We start from the raw sequence: 17,400 nt of genomic DNA, 5'->3' as shown, positions 1-17,400 counted from the left end.
GATTCGTATGCCATATGGCAGGTGAAGAAAAGTAGTGATCATGTTCTAGATAAAGCCGATTTCTTTATTCCAGTTTCTTCCAGTCTGACTTTTCTCGGGCCTCCATCCATATTGAGTACTTCTAGAGCAAACTACAAAAGAATGGTCGTTGAAGTACTTCGGATTCTATATATTTTGGTCACTAAACTAGGAAGTTCATTCTTGGTCATTCAATTAATAAAATGTAAAAGTATACAAAATATACGTTGTTTTAGTTAGTTGAATGATCGTTTTTGCTAGAATGAAAATCTACTGATGAAAACAAGAAACGTTGAATTGTTTAATGATCATTTTTGCCATTTCCTTGCCTGCCACTTCTAAACACGTTCGTAGGCCATTTTACTCGCAGACAACAGAAAAACAACAAACAGACAACAAAGGGGAAAAGTAAGAATGTAGCAAGTACTAATAATCATGGATATGGTCTATGGGCATAGTTGGTCGAGAAGAGCACCCAAAATTTCCACGCTCTTGGTGGTAACGTCCGAGTGCATGAATCAGAATCAGGCGGCTCTGAACACAAGTAGTTATAGCAGACTCCAGCTGCACGGAATAATCATCAGTGCTGCGTAAAATTCTTCATACAAAAAATGTGCAGTACAGGTTTGTATCAGCCGTAATAGCGGACTCCAACATCAACTACGGACGCCTCCTCAGTCAAAGTTATCAATTCTGATGGGAGTGATTTCATCTGCTACGTCGAAATGTCCCACCATCCTGGCAAGAAACACCATTTGTTGTTCGAGGGTAAACTTGATGGTTTCAGCCTGCATAACATGAGAAGTACTGTATATCAGTAGTTATTAGTCTGCAGAGTGGTTGCTGCAGTAATAAAGTAATATCCTTTCTCGGATGCATACCTTCCGAAAACCATGCCCTTCTCCCTGGTACTCCACAAGAGCAACAGGCAACCCTTTCTCCTTCAATGCAGTATAGATTCTTCGTGCTTGATCAGGAGGGACAACCTGCAATATGATGAATTCACTAAAGTCGTTTGGGCCGATTTAAAGACCATATACTTGTTAATGTGAATAGAGAGGTCCAATTTAATGTCATTTAAGAGTCATATTGAAGATGTACCATAAATTAATTATTTTTCTGCTTTAAAACTAACTGTTATCAGCCACAGAGACCAAAAAGATGAAATATTATAACTACAAAAGGGGAAGGCATGTCAACATTTGACTCCAGCCTATGCAAACAACTTTCCAGGGTGCTGGAGATGTGATCAAATGCTTCATTGTTTCCATTTTTCTCTCTACTCTTCCTCAGGAATACAGCTTTAAGGTAAATTGTCCAGGAACCAAATCAAATAGCAAAAGGAAAACAGTGGTCGGCATACCTCGTCTTCTAATCCTTGAAATAGAATTACAGGGCAAGAAAATTGATATACAAAATTTATAGGTGATCTCTCAAAGTATGCAGATCCGCTTCCTGCAAGTACACAAAAGGTTGCCTTGACTTGCGATTAAGCAAAATTGTACAATATCCACTCTAAAGAAATGAAAACAGATCTAGGAAAAATTTGCATGGTCGTATCTTCTTTCACCAAAATAACGTTACTCAGTTATTACCAAACAAATGTAACATAAAAAGAAAAGCGTCAAAGAACAGTTGTTACCAACAAGATTGTCGGTATAGTGCGATTCGAACTTGTGCATTTCTTCCTTCAGCAAATTCAGATCAGCAATCTGTACGTTGAACAATGTGAATAAACAAGTTATCGTTTCTAAGAATATGAATCCCTGAGTCCGTGAAACCTTTTTTTTTTTATTATTGACTATGTAGAAAAGCAGCAGACTCAAGCTTGGTGGTAAGGCAAGAATGAAGAGAATGTTAAAAAGCACCAAATTGTACCAAATCTAAATACAAGACCGTTACTGAGAAAAAATCAGCAGAAAGCTTTGAAAGCACTATGACCCAAAAAAGCACAATGATAATCTATTTGCGTGATGTTTGAACATATGATGCAGTTTATTCGGCCCTAGAGATTATTTTGGTAGCATACTTTGGTAGTATAGTCAGATAATGCAAGTTATACAAGGAGGCCCGAAAAAAGCTCCATCCTGACCGTTCAGGAATCAGGAGACCGCATGCAACTTGCAGCCAGCATATAAGCACATGAAGAGGATATACAAGTACAGAAGTTAACCGGAAAAAAAAAAAGCAAAAACATCAACAGCCATGACAAGGAAAAAGTTCAGCTTTTAACCACCGTAACGCCGAAGTAGATCAAGCACTCACACCAAACAAGGAAGCTCCAGCTTTAAATGTTTCTGTGAATGCAAGAGCTGCTAGAGTGGTGTACCCACCAGCTGATTCCCCAGTAATACAAAGCCGTTCACCATCTACTTTTCCACTATCCACCTAGAAAGTTAAACAAAAATTATCCAACTCAAACAGAAAGTGATTACGATCTATTACTAAGCGAAAAAAGGAAAACTATTTACCAAAAATTTTGCACAACTGCAACAATCATTGACATCAACTATTCCCCACTGTCCTAATATCCTTTCTCGATATCTTCGGCCATAGCCTTCAAATGTTAAATGTAAAAATTTTTTAGCAGAAGAAATAACTGTGCTTTTAATCTATGCAGTTACTGAAAACTAAACATACTGAAAATTTTGATACATAAAATTACAAACATACCAGAACTTCCACCATAGTTAACATCCACAATTGCCCAACCACGACTCGTCCAGTATTGAACACCAAGGTTTAAGATTGCACGTGTCTCCAGAGTAGGCCCTCCTACAACATTGGGAAACAATGTTTAGACCAAATGTAAAATATATTACAATTACACTTAAGAGATTCCTGAAGCTGATGAATGTTCTGAATTCAGAAACAATATGTTTGAACCGCTTCATTAGACTTCACAAAATGTTAAAATCTAACCAGCTGCTAGCATTAATCCTCCCTCAGAGTTGTTTGCGCTAGCATCATAATTAGGAGAGGATCATTTAACCATTCATGTTCAGCAAACTAGTGCATGCACAGCTATACAAAAGAAATGCACCCTAGTTTGCATCACTCAAGCACACATGAGACAGGACAGATTTGTGATAAGTGTGATAGGCTCTTGAAAAAACCCCTAGGACAAATTCCATCTTGCCTTCCAGGTCATTTTCTGTCCTAACCAACTGCAAAGTTCCCCTTGATCCTCAGCAAATAGTACCAGTACACAGACTTATGTAATATTCATCGAACCTCAAAGAATTAATCTTTTATTGGAACATTCTTTTTAATTTTCAGCCTCAGGAATGTTGTGTTAGCAATATCACATGCAAAGCTTGACACTTTGCAACATGTATAAATTAAACATTTCAAAAGAATGAAAAAAGAAAGGAAAATGAGGCAGCAAATTCCTTGTTAAGCGACATCTGTCATCCAAACAATTTTAATACTTTGGCTATGAGAATCCCTTTTACAAAAGTAAAAGGAATCAAAACTTACCATGGCTTTTCAAAAGTAATGGAGGCTTCTCTTCTCGATTAGCTTGATATATTGGATTGCTCGGTGGGTAGAAGTATGCATATGCACTCAGACCAGGGACACTGGTTGGAAACTCTATCAGTTCTGGCATACTAAAATATGATTTATATGCTGAGCAAATACGAGAAGAGGACCATGTAATCCTGAAATCAACTGCTTTTGATTTCTGATAATCTAAAGTCACCTGTCAACCAGTAAAGAATCTAAGAAAATGACACAGACCCAAATGAAAACCCTAGAAGTATCTCTACTAAAAATTATTCTCCTTTACCAAAGAAGGCAATTGATAAAGTAAGTTACTCAAGAAGAAGAAAAAACAGAAATAACGGCTTTAGTAGGAGGAAGATGAGAAGATATCACCTTAGATATTGACAATGGATCAACTGCAGAAGCTCCCTCGATATATAGGCAGTGAATCCCAGAAGTCTGTATAAGTATCATAGCTTTTTCAAGCACTATCAATATTGGCTAATAAGAACTTTAAAATAACAAATAGAGGGTATTTGGTTTTACAATAGTACTTATTTCTGTGAACGGAAGATCAATCGGTGACAATGTGCATTGAACAGGATCCAGAATACCAAGATATGACTTCCCATTTTGGCTGCACATCATTCTGACATCAACTATTTATAGCAACACATTTTTGGAAAAACAGCATAACACGTTGAGTGAATTGATTATAAAGACCATATTTCAGGAAGAACCTGTAACTGCAGGCAATTAAGCTTTTCTGATCTTTGTCCTCAATAAAGTCGTATGAGTTCATACCGAAATTCCACATAGGTCTTGCAAACTCGGCGTCCAATTGGAAAACTGGAACCACCAGATTGGTAGATTCCACCTATCATCAAGAATTAAACATAATTGTAGTCAGAGTCCGTTAACTAAAGCCAACCCCACACACCATCCGGGGTGTATTTTCTTTGATAAAAATGAAAACGAAAAAATTCAAGGTCCCTAATTCTCACACTCCATTGACACCTGACAGCCACCCACCCCCTCCCTCCCAAAAAATAAAAGGTGAAGAGTTGCCACAAACTGTTATGTCTGATAGCTTTTAACAAGATGCCAGTGCTAGAGCTAGGGTTCGTCAAATTTACTGTGTAACTTGAGTACGGATAGGTTTCATATGCCAGTTCATCATCCTTTTTTGAAAAAGCTAATAATGCATTCCTTGGTGCATTTAGGAAGCAAATGCAACATAATTATGAACTAACAAGTAGCAAGAAGACATGGTATAAGTGCCAACATATACTACGTATGAGACCAGAAAACAAGAGATGACCAGGATATCCCAACAATGATCCTTTCTTAGACAAGCTCACCCATTTGTAAAGATTCCAAAACCCAGTTTCTCTATCAGAGATGAAGAATAGCTCCCCTGTAACAGCAAACACAGCAATCAACACCAAAATTTTGAAGCATAGCAATACAACACCAGCTTAAAAAATGTAACGTCATTTCAGGTGAACCAAGGATTTTAGATTCAGTTAAGAGGATAAAGCATAAGTATATATATGCTCAACGAGATAATATAATTACAGCATAAACATCATCATGCATACAGGGAAATATCAACAGGTGCCGCAAACTCACTGTAGGTGTCGCACGATCATTCTTGTAAGCTAAACAGCAAATACAGCTTCTATCCAAAGTTTTATGATTAATGTAAAAATAAGCAAGCATTCTCTGGGTCACCCAATTTCTTGAGCACTTGGTCGGTAATTAGTTTATGTGATGTTTTAGGGAAAATACAGCAAATGTAAGCCACAGAAATCCATTTTGGATTTGCTTGATAAAAGAAAGAAAATGACACCTCCACCTCAGAAAAAGGCAAAACTCGGTAAGGTTTCCAAAGCTCCAATTTTGTTTTATATATGACCAATAAAATGATCAGGACACTTATTGCCTTAAATTCAACCAAGCTACAACTAGAGGATGGGAAGCTAGCTGTTTTTTGTTTGATGATTGTAAAGTGATCACATAAACATGATCTTGCATTCTATAATCAATTAAGTCAATTCACATTTCACCATATACCTTGAGGAGACCACTTAGGTTGAGTTGGAGATTCCACAACCATTTGATCACCACCCACAACACAGATTCTTTTCTGCATTTCCCTAGGCAAAGAAAATAACATTTAAATCACGAGCCAGGAAAACAAGAGTAGAAGTTGATCAGAAAAAAATGCAATTATAAGTAGACAAAGAGGATTAGCATGTGCAAACAAGAACAGAAAGAACATAGTGTAATAAGAATTGCTGCAATGGAAATTGAAACTTCAATGGAAAGGAAAGTTTATGGTAACCAATTGAACATTTTACAAATAACCTGCTCCAGAAAAGAATTGTCAACTTGTTATAGGCAGATAACCTATCTAAAAGTTCCAACCTGACACAATACCCCTAACAGATAGCAATTATGATGCGTACCCTTCATCACCTATATAGCCAACCCAAAGTTCGGATCTGTCCCACGGCATATCAGGATGGTTCCACTGAATCCAGGCCATCCGCTCTCCTTTTGGATCCATGCGCGGGAAAGCGTAAAAATCACTGCCAGCAACCAACGCTTCTGGTTCTGCAATGTCTGTGGAGCATGTAATACAAGCAGACAGAATTATCTTTCATAAATAATTAACAAAAACAAGAGTAAAAGCGTGCAACCAAATAAAATGCACTGTTTCCACAAGTATACTTGCCAACACATGCAAAAATAAATAAATAAATAAAACACAAGAAAAAACCTATGAGGAACAAGGGATTAAAAGCCTACCTTGGATACTTTCATTGTCAACATTGATGGATACTATAGTTGTGATAGAATTCATGCTACTTTTACGGCAGTCTGTCAAGCATACAAAATTGAAATAGCCAAATTGGTATTGGAGAAACAAAGTTACATAACGTAATAGTGCAAACTTAAACCAAGAATGTGATCAGATCCACCTTCTTGTACTGCTATGTAACGATTAAACCGCGAGTCAAAAACTCCATCCGCATAAGACACAAGCGGAGTGCCATGATCTGGAGTAATTGGCACAGGAGTAGAATCTGCCAGCAAAGAAGTGCTTGAGACTAAGAAGAAAAGGTCAACAGAAAGGTGGCTACAATAAATCGTCCTATACCTAAATGCATTTAGCATGAGAATACTGCACTATAAATCTTAGTTAATATTCCTTAATTTACTAAATTTACTGCACTAAGATACCTAAAATTGTTTTAAATTGATGAGCTGCAAATTTCCTTACGGCTAAAAAGAAATCAAAGCAGGCTACACTTTAAAAGCTTTTTAAATTTCTTTTTTTTTTTTTTTAACTCTACCAGCAGCTGTAAGATACACGTATTAGCCAAAGAACCTAAGTCGAGTAACCTAGTAACTAGCAAAAATTAAAAGGTTAATAAAATTACCTTTTGACGAGATTGACTGCTTATAGAGTCTTTGATCCTTGTAATTGGAGAAGAATAATGTGTCGCCTGAAATACAAAAGGCTCCTCCTTGCAACTGATGAGTGACCGACCTAACACAGAACTCCTTTGGGGTAATATCTATTGGCTCGTCCCCTTCTTTTTCTCCTTGCTTAACCAGCACCAATCGCCTGCAACCAACCACCAAGAGGAAATCAGGATTCAAACTTTGTGATTTATAAGCAAGCAGAGAATGCTTCACTGGAAAACTAAACCATAATCATAAACCTCAAGAAAAGATTGAAGAATGATGTATACCCTGATTCGTTGGGTCGGGACTCTACCCAAAAGAGGTGGCCGAAGCAGTCAACAGAGATGCCAAAGAGGAACTTATCAGAGCCGGAGACCAGGTCAGAGGTGATAGGGGACTTCCAGGAACCGTAGGGTGCAATGATTTTTGCATCATTGCTGTTTTCTGGGGTTGTCGAAGACATTTGCCTGTAAGACTGATGGTAGTCGAGACTACAAAGAAGTATGTACGATTTTCTAGTAATTGGGTTGATCATGGAAGTGAGAGATGTTATATATATATTTTTTTAAAAAATTATCATTTTTGTTTAGGGAACTGAAGTGAGGTGTTATAATAGTCCAAAGAATGCCGGAAACGGAGTTTAATATAGCAATGAATTGATACAAGTGTTAGTGCCATGCTGCCAGTGGCTTCCAAAACTTCCTTGAAACCTTTTTGGACTGCAATGCTGGTACTGATTGATTCTGAAGAATTTGACTTCGATTCTGGAAAATCTTGCATTGCTTAAAAGGCAATTCTCTCTGAATGTAAGGAATAAACCAAGCAGCCATCATGTACGGGAAACAGATTGCACCAAGAAAAAACAAAGTATCGATATGAGAAACACAAATGTTAAAACGAAGATAAACTCACGTCTCCTTCTCCTCCGCGTGCAGCAAAGCCTTCAGCAGCGAAAACGGTAGAGCAAGCAAACGTAATGTATTTGGGTCCGGTAGAAAATCACACTGTTTAGCATCCTCTGAATATCCATCTTTCTTCTCCAACTTCACCTTGACTATTGCCCCCCCTTTAGAAGTCAATCGAGGAGCCCATGAATGTGGAGAAGTCCTCAGAAACATCCGCTAAGTCTTTAGGATGAGAAGATATTTCTGTGAAACAGAGTCAACAAAAGTTCTGCTATAATAGGTCACAGGTTACTCCGGAAGAAGTCCACATTTACATTTTACCGACGAACAGCTCTGTTACAACGGAAAGTGGTTGTCCATTTGTAGCCAATCACGCCCACCCCCAAGTTTATTCGACATGCAGAAGTTTATTAAGCCAAGTTTATCGACAAAGCAAGGACCTTTGTCCGTGAATGTTTAATCTTTTTGTCAGGGTGTGAAATTTGGCCAGCCTAGTTTAACGTCATGGAGAATTAAGCCAAGTTTATTCGACAAAGTTGACTGCAAGTTGCCACATATAGTTCCTGAGATTGCATCAAGAACAAGAGCCAACCCGAATTCAACTCAGCAGCTCAAATTTTTGTCGTTTCTAATGATCAAACCAGTAATAAGGGAACCACGCAGAGAAATTCTTTTTTTTTTTTTTTTGGAGCCAGGGAGTGAAGGTTAAAATCAAGAAACCTCCGAAACATTTACAGAAGTCATACAAGTGGATCCAAAAAAGTTAAATGGTACATTCGGGTAATTGGAGAATATTTTGCACTCAAAATCCATCTACCGTCAGCAAGAAGGCAAACTTAGGAAATTCTGCATCGCCAAAAAATATTATTTAGAAAAAAAAAATTATTATTCACAAAATACATTATTGGACCATCTTTTTATCCGACATATATCACAATAAAAAAGGTACTATAGTAAATAGTACCGAAACATTTTTTCCAAATAACTTTCAACCCAAAAAAGAACCAACTGATGTAGTATATCTTTTTGCTGCTGCGCAAATTTCCGGACTCCACATCCTTAGCTTGGCACTGTTCGTCAACTGTATTGAACCTCACCGTGTGGTTTAACATTTTTGGAATCCAAAACATAACTACAAGTAGACATGCCAAACATGGCCCCACAAGAAAACAAGAACGTGTACCATACTCCAGCATGATCATCGGATCATATGCATAATCCATCTTGCTGTTGTACCTGAAATCTCTTAAAGCTACCACCAATGGACCCACCACCAGTTCCTCAGTCAAAGTTATCAATTTTGATGGGGGTGATCTCATCTGCTACGTTGAAATTTCCCACCAAACGTGCAAAGAACACCATTTGTTGTTCAAGCGTGAACTTGATGTTTTCAGCCTATGGAAGACGAGTTAATCAGCTATGATTTGTATGTTAAACAGTTGCTGTACCAGTAACTTATCTTATGGTGCATACCTTTCGGAAACCATGTTGTTCTCCTTCATACTCTACAAGAGCAACAGGCAACCCTTTTTCCTTCAGTGCATGATAAATTTTGCGTGCTTGTTCAGGGGGGACAACCTGCAAAATGAAGGCCAATAATCATTGAATGCATTTACATGATTATGTCAATGACCGGTTTAAACAAGCTACTCCAAGAAAAAGGAACCTCATTTTGATTGTCATAGAAGAGTCACATTCAAGATGGATGACAACATCTTAATTGTTCCTCACATAAGCAATAGCGTCATGTTCTCTTTCTGTCGGTTATGAGCCGCAAACACCAAAAGCATTGAAAAGAAGAATAATATTAATAGTATTGTAAGAAAGGCAGGTATAATCACTATTGTTCACACCTTGTCTTCTAATCCTTGGAATAGAATTATTGGGCATGAAAATTTCTCAACAAAATTTATAGGTGACCTCTCAAAATATGCTCTTTCACTTCCTGCAACAATTTCAAAAGGTGTACTCAGTTTGTTGACAAGTAATATGCAATTGGAAGCTCTCCAAAGAACAGAATATTTTGAAGAAACGAGCAAGAAATGCATGAATTGTGATTCGCTTACAGTAAAAGAATGCAACTGAGTTATTACCAACAAGATTGTCGATGTAGTGAGATTCAAATTTGTGAGTCTCTAATCTCAACAACTTCAGGTCAGCCACCTGTTTTTTAAAGAAGAATGTAAAGAAAAAACATTACTTCAGAAGCAGAACCAATATGCATACCTCAAAAAAAAAAAAACAAAAAGAAACTAGAGCAGAAAACCAACAATAGCAAGATAATTACAAAAATAAACGTGAACAGAATCCAAAAGTTAGACAGGATTCCTTCAAAATTAATGAAACCATTATGTTTACATAAATGAAAAAGAAAGATTTTGTGAATTGCCAGCCAAATAGGGTCACATGGTACTCACCAATCAGAAAGAAGCTTTACTCAGTTGTTTACGTGGGAAGAAACTAATCAGAATTGATAGATCTGAGGGAAAAGATTATGTACACTACTGCAAGTAGAAATTGAAGCTACAAACGCCATATACTACCTAAGGCAAAGCCATACGCCAATAACACTCGTAAAGAGAGAGAAATTGACTGGAAAATTTTACAAACCTAACCAAGAGAAGAAGTGAAGTATGTAACTAGCAAAATTTGACAAAAGCTGATTAAGCACTCACACCATACAAGGAAGCTCCGGCTTTGAATGTATCTTTAAATGCAAGCGCTGCCAATGTTGTGTATCCACCAGCAGAGCCCCCAGTAATACAAAGCCGTTCACCATCAACTTTTCCACTGTCAACCTTGAACATCAAACAAAATTCAGGACAAACTAACCAGATATTCAGGGGCATTTTCCATCATTCAGTGGAATTAAAGAAACTATCGTTTACCAAAAACTTTGCACAACTGCAACAGTCATTAACATCGACAATTCCCCACTGTCCTAACAGCCTATCTCGATATCCTCTGCCGTAACCTTTAAATTTTGAAATGCAATTAGTTGGATTGGACATCAGTAAAGAGTATAAGTTGAAAAGATGGCTAAAAGACGTACTCTAAAAATGGATAATTTCATGCCATTAAAATAAAATGATAAACTAGCAAGTTTAAGTAGTAAGTGGAGATAAAATACTTGGAACGCCAAAAACCAACAATAAGCAGTTGAAACAAAACAGCAAATCAAGTGCTTCAAGTTCTCAAGTTCTCCAGCTATAAGCTCAGTAAAGTCCTACCTGCTTGCCAACTAGTGCCAACACGATAAAAGAATGTTTCCTTGTACAGAACCTCTTTCTTTCCAATGTATGTCATAGTAATCTTGCTGAAACTTTAGAAGATACTGAAGAATGAATAAATAGAATGAAAACCCACCAGCACTTCCACCATAATTAACATCGACAAATGCCCAACCCCGACTGGTCCAATATTGCACGCTAAGATTTAAGACAGCATGTGTCTCTGCAGTAGGGCCTCCTATAGCAGTTGAAAAACATATTTCATTGAAGTCAACGAATAACACAAATACTAATTTAAGACTAGCCTAAAACTAATAAAGGTTCCTATCTATGAAACGTAGTTCTTGAACAAAAATTAAGCATTAAGCTTTGGTTTACTACCATCATTTCATCAAAAGGACTAAGAATCAGTTACCAACCCAAAGTCATCAACTAGCCAGTTCTAAACTTAGAAATAAGCTGATATTTGCGTCATTAAAATCAGAATCTTCATCCTTAACATAATTAACCAATCAACTATTCAACCAGAAGAATCTCTTCTAGAGTATTTGGCATGGAAAATGCATATGATTATGGGCAAAACATTTTTAAGTCGCAGTCTGATGACAAAAAAAGACATAATTTTTTTACCAATGTCTAAAGAATTGTGGAACACACACAATTTTTTTACCAATGTCTAAAGAATTGTGGAACACACCAGGGCCAAACCCAGGTCGTGCATCAGTCCTTACAGTTTATCTTTTCTGTAAACACAGTGGGAACTTCCCCCCACAAATAAGCCAAACAAAAAACCATATCCATGTAGTGTTAGCAACTCATCTACCCTCAAGATACAGAAGCTAATTTCCACAAAAAAAAAATCCTGCAAATTCACATGTGAAGCTGGATTCCCCCAACATGTAAACATGACAACTTTCAACAGGATAGAATATCTAAGACTAAAATGTTCCAAATCCTTCTTAACCACATCAGGGAAATCCAATCATTTCTGATACTAAGGCTTCAAACAATTTCAACAAAGATAAAAACTTTGCAGGATAAATCTCATGCGCACGCACACACAGACACAAAAGAACCAAAACGCACCATGGCTTTTCAATAGTAGTGGAGGCTTTTCTTCTGGATAACCTTGATAAATGGGATTGGTAGGTGGATAGAAGTATGCAAATGCATTCAAACCAGTGACATCAGTTGGAAATTCTATCACTTCTGGCATGCTAAAATATGATTTGTCAATTGAACTAATGGATGAAGAACACCACATGATCTTGAAATCAACTGCTTTTGATTTATGATCATCTAAAGTCAACTGCCAACCAAGAAAGAACAACCATTACAAACTCTTGAAATCATGGGTTTGAAAAGTATGAATCAAAATAACATAATATGCTTTAGTATGAGCAAGAAAAGAAGTCAGCACCTTTGCAATAGACAATGGATGAACAGCAGAAGCTACCTCGATGTATAGACAGTCAAGCCCAGAAGTCTATAATAGCAACAAATCTTTCAGTCATTATCATTCTAGGCTAAAGGATTTTAAAGCAACAGACATAAAGTCTCATCACCATACAATGTTGTTAATGTCCGTGAATGGAATTTCAACTGACGATGAAGTGTTCTGGACAGCATCGAGAATACCAAGATATGACTTGCCATTCTTCCTGCATATCAATCACACAACATTAATACTTGCAAAGGATATAATCATACAGGAATAAAGAAAGTTGTGAAAACAATCCTAGAGGCAACCTGTAACTGCAGGCAATGAGGTTTTTCTGATCTTTATCAAAGATAAAATCATAGGAATTCATGCCAAAAATCCACAGAGGTCTTGCGAACTCAGCATCCAATGTGTAAACTGGAAGCACTTCATTAGAAGTTTCAATCTGTTATCAATGAAATGACATCATATTACAATCAACTTTGAGTCACTCAAACTGCAATCCAACCTCTCTCACAAGAAAAGGATGTTGCTGATTGATAACAGACATGCAATGCTGCCACATCACCCCCAAACCGCCACACACACACACATGCATGCACGCACAAGCGCACAGACACCCACACCCACACACACACACAAAAAGAAAAGAAGAAAGTGAAGAAAAGTCAAGGAGCATCCTAAAAATGGCATCATATCAAACTTTTCAGAGGATCAGTGCATTTGTCAAACTAGAACTGTATTTAGGTGACTCAGACCTGTCTTGAAGCGAATGCGACCCAAAAGGTTGATAAGATATACTTCATAATTTGACTCAGGATAAATGAACAAGGGTTCGCAATAATTGCCAGGAGATCATCAAAAATGTGATCTTAGATACACTTAAAGAACAAATGACACATATTACAATTGAATAATAACTGGTAGCAACAAAAGACATGAGTATCAACACTAGGAACATCTCAGATTATCAAAAAATTGCAGATAGGGAGAAAATCTCAAAATGATAGTTTTCTAGCAAGCTTACCCATTTGTAGAGATTCCAAAATCCAGATTTTCTATCAGTAATGAAGAACAGTTCTCCTGCAATAGCAAGCACAGCAATTAACACACAGTCTTGAGGCATTGAAGATACTAAAACAATTAACAATATACAGCAGTTCCACATAAAACAAGAATTTCAGAGTCGAGTCAGTTGAATGCATAATATATGCTTATTACAATATGATGAAGGAATACCAATGTCTGTAATGGAAACTAGACATGTTCAACAGGCGCAAAGAAATTCTCATATTTGCCACACCAATATCCTCGTTTTCTAGTAAAGAAAGTAAGCTAGTGGAAATACCTTGAGGTGACCACTTGGGCTCAGTTGGAGATTCCACAAGTGTTGGATCACCACCTGCAACGCAGACCCGTGCATGCACGTCTCTGTTACAGAAAGTAATATTTCAAATAACCAACAGAAGACAAAAGACGAGAGATTTATTCATAGAAGGTTATCAATGATACCGGAATTAGCATTTGCCAACAAGAATTCAGACCTGAGTGATCCAAACACAAGTCATTTGATGGATCCAAGTACAAGTCTTTTGACGGATCTTAAATGGGAGACTTACATAAATCTGCAACCAGAATTTACTTGGTGCAAAGGAACTAAGGGAATTTATGCAGACAAATCCTCATACTATGTTGAACCTTGCCAAAAAAAAAAAAAAAAAGTGCCTTCTTTGAGTTCAAATATTTAGTCAGAAAAGAATAGCATTAAAGATCAGAAAGGCAAATGCCTCAGCTGCGAATGAAGGACTGACGTCTGAGTTTGACCATCTTGGGGGTATCATTTGTTATTAAAGTCGTATGAAGACAACTGCCAATTTCATGCCAGTGGAGACATGGAAACAAGGAGAGAACTTCACACACAAGAAGCCACATAAAGTTTCAAATCAAAGCTTTATCATCTTCAGGGAACATCTATAAGTTTTTCTTGAACTCTACTTATTTTTAATTCTCCATGTTTTTTCTGGTGTAAAAGCCTGCCACAGCCATCAACAAGTAAGATTTGCCTTCTCGAGAACACAATCGCATACAAATATATTTGAAGCAAAACAAACACTTTCTTTTTTTTTCAAAGCAAAATTAACTAAATGGGTGAAAAAAACCTTATTGTGACACAAGTAACAAAGTAAAGTTTTCAAGAAGCTTCATACCCAAAGAAGACTTCCACTAAAAGGAAAAGCAAAGAGAAGCGAAATAATTGTGCATCCTATCAACATCCATTATCAGTGATAAAAATGCACAATATGCACCCATTATCAGTCAAATTACCAATCCAAAGTTTCAAGCAGACACCCTACACCTCAGAGAGAAACTGCTGCATACCCTGAATCACTTATGTAGCCAACCCAAAGTTCTGATCTGTCCCATGGCATGTTGGGATGGCTCCACTGAATCCAGGCTATCCGTTCTCCTTTTGGATCCAAACGAGGAAAAGCATAAAAATCGCTGCCAGAAACCAGTACTTTCGGTTCTGCATTGTTGATGGTGCACACCAGACAAGTCAAAAGAAACAATCATCATGTTTCATCGACACAAATCAGGGTACAAGCAACTTAAAGAAACAAAGAAGCAATCTTTGAACTGGTATACTTGCAACTCACAGACAGAATAAGAAAGGTATTAGTCTAAAAGAGATTAGACAATGTAAAGCATACCTTGAACGCTCTCATCACGGATATCAAATGACACAATAGTTGTTATAGAATTCATAGCACTTTCACGACAGTCTGTCAAACATAAAATTTAAAACAATTAACCAATATTTACAATTAACTCTGATGATTGATTAAACAACCTCAAATCAATAAATACATGCTAACAGCTACCTTCCTGTACTGTCACGAAACGACTAAACCGCGCATCAAAAACTCCATCTGCATAAGACACGAGCGGTCTGCCATAATCTGGAGTAAATGGCAAAGGAGCAGAATCTGCCAACAGAGCAAGTACTCATATTTAAACCCAAAACAAAAAGTAGTAAACTGAGTAAACTCAATCATTTACTGGCTATTTGCAATACCTAAGAGGTTGCTACACTACAATAAATTAGATTCTAGAAAACAACAAAACTAAGCATTAGAACCAGTGCTCATAAGAAAGCAAAGCTTTAAAGCTTTGGTGATTGGATAGAACCCAGTTTTTAATTCAGCTAAAGCATAGGAAAAAATCCCAGGACGGAAAACAAGAAAAGAGAAAAAGTGAAAGATCAAACCTTTTGAAGATAATGACTGCCTATAGAGCCTTTGATCCTTGTAATTCGAGAAAATCACTGTATCTCCAAATATCCTAAATGCCCCACCTCCATATTCCTGAGCTACTGTCCTCACAGAAAACTCCTTTGGGGTGACATCAATAGGGTCATCCCCTTCTTTTTCTCCTTGCTTCACCAGCACCAACCGTCTGAACCCATCAACCATAGAAAAAAAGATGAAATATAATAAAAATAAGTAAAAAAAAGAAAATTTTATTCAACTCTTATGCTGCTACGAAGTATTGACGACTTAAACCCTGCAAAACCCTTCAAAGAGTGGAAATTTCTATATACCCTGATTCATTGGGGCGGGTCTCGACCCAGAAGAGGTGGCCGAGGGCGTCGACGGCAGTGCCACCTAGGCGCTTATCGGAGCCGGAGACAAGGTCGGAAGTTATCGGGGACTTCCAAGAACCGTATGGGGCGGTGATTTTAGTATTCTCCGCGGTTACTGAGGACATTTTGGGTGAAGACTGGGTGTGACAGTGGGAAGCAGCAGTGCGAAGGAGTTGAATTTTTCTGGAAATGTGGTTGAATGAGGAGGAAATAAACGACGTCGTGGAGAAGGGGTTAAAGGGGTGGCGTCTTCTGTAGCGAGTCAGCGCGGATATGGCCGTAAATGAAGTTGAAAGTGCCATTGGTTTGGTTTGGGTTTTTCTTTCTCAGCTTGTCTCGCCATTATTTTATTGCACACTGGTTAATTTTTTTTAGTTCTCTTTTCTTGGATATTACACAATTATGGTTTTAATAACTAGTGAAAATATTTTATTCTTTTAAGAGGAAAGAATTATTTCTCGCATAGATAAGATTTAATGGAATTACTACAAGATTTTTATGCTTTTAGGTGACAATGAACAAGTATATATCTAAGGTTCCACTCTGAAAGTTGATTTGCTGTCCAAACAAAGCCTTGTGTGGCTCAAAAAATGTTCAATTTGGATTTTTGGAACTATTGAACTTAATGAATGGATTGTTTCTTTATCCTGTAAAATTTGCAGCCTAAAGGTGAAAGAATTCCAAATTGTTTAATGGACAAGTTTGGAATTTGAGTGTAGTACAAAACCATGAGCGGAGAAAACTTGTATATTTGCATGTCCAATTCCATCAACACTTCAATATGGACTTGAGAGTTTAGAGCATCCTATGATAATCGTTCACATTTTCAGATATTTTCCCCATAAAACCTTCTGGTAGAAAACTTGCTAGAGAGATTTCCGTAGGTAAGATCTTGATCCAGCACCCTTCCTCACTTATTACCGAGATGTTGGTGAAATGTTAATCAGAGGAAAAAAATGGAAAATCATCACAATCAAGTTGAGCCAAGAAATCACTGTTCAATGTGAGAAAAAATGCAGCCTGTGAATCAATTGACTATGCCCCCCTGCATGTCGGGAAAAACCACAATCCACAGTGGCTAACTGGCCATGCATACCACATGAAGGGATTGAAAAGTAGCAATTGTGGTGTCTCACAGGCCAGTAATATGACCAGCCATTTAGGTATATCTTACTGACACAATGATGTCGGCCACACAAA

The 17,400-nt window shown here is 37.4% G+C and overlaps 2 protein-coding genes across 7 annotated transcripts; both read right to left on the bottom strand.

Annotated features, from left to right (window-relative positions):
- Nucleotides 1-295: 295 nt before the first annotated feature.
- LOC113713222 (probable dipeptidyl-peptidase 5) lies at nt 296-7,656 on the bottom strand. 6 transcript variants are annotated; one of them, XM_027236889.2, is made up of 18 exons: nt 7,269-7,654; nt 6,954-7,141; nt 6,492-6,596; nt 6,319-6,390; nt 5,976-6,132; nt 5,581-5,663; nt 4,866-4,921; nt 4,245-4,381; nt 4,059-4,153; nt 3,898-3,980; nt 3,499-3,721; nt 2,692-2,793; nt 2,490-2,575; nt 2,284-2,406; nt 1,661-1,730; nt 1,382-1,473; nt 900-1,004; nt 296-806 (listed from the first exon to the last, which is right to left on the bottom strand). In XM_027236889.2, exons 1-18 carry the CDS (start codon nt 7,514-7,516, stop codon nt 693-695), a joined length of 2,139 nt encoding a protein of 712 aa, XP_027092690.1. In that variant the 5' UTR covers nt 7,517-7,654; the 3' UTR covers nt 296-692. The 6 variants fall into 6 exon arrangements, 4 of the variants coding, with proteins under 4 accessions (XP_027092690.1, XP_027092697.1, XP_027092694.1 ...); XM_027236896.2 differs by having other exon boundaries at nt 3,898-3,963; nt 4,051-4,141; nt 5,976-6,123; nt 7,269-7,653; XM_027236893.2 differs by having other exon boundaries at nt 3,898-3,963; nt 4,051-4,141; nt 7,269-7,652.
- Nucleotides 7,657-8,722: 1,066 nt separating this feature from the next.
- On the bottom strand, nt 8,723-16,579 carry LOC113713221 (probable dipeptidyl-peptidase 5). Its single transcript, XM_027236888.2, has 18 exons — nt 16,159-16,579; nt 15,826-16,013; nt 15,440-15,544; nt 15,269-15,340; nt 14,937-15,084; nt 13,906-13,988; nt 13,585-13,640; nt 12,866-13,002; nt 12,687-12,777; nt 12,537-12,602; nt 12,203-12,425; nt 11,253-11,354; nt 10,775-10,860; nt 10,562-10,684; nt 9,980-10,049; nt 9,740-9,831; nt 9,360-9,464; nt 8,723-9,281 (listed from the first exon to the last, which is right to left on the bottom strand). Exons 1-18 carry the CDS (start codon nt 16,500-16,502, stop codon nt 9,168-9,170), a joined length of 2,205 nt encoding a protein of 734 aa, XP_027092689.2. The 5' UTR covers nt 16,503-16,579; the 3' UTR covers nt 8,723-9,167.
- Between the last annotated feature and the right edge of the window lie 821 nt (nt 16,580-17,400).

This window comes from Coffea arabica, chromosome 10c (genome assembly GCF_036785885.1).
Source record: "Coffea arabica cultivar ET-39 chromosome 10c, Coffea Arabica ET-39 HiFi, whole genome shotgun sequence".
Taxonomy (NCBI): domain Eukaryota; kingdom Viridiplantae; phylum Streptophyta; class Magnoliopsida; order Gentianales; family Rubiaceae; genus Coffea; species Coffea arabica.
The sequence above is the reverse complement of the archived record's forward strand: the minus strand, read 5'-3'. Positions and strand labels throughout refer to the sequence as shown.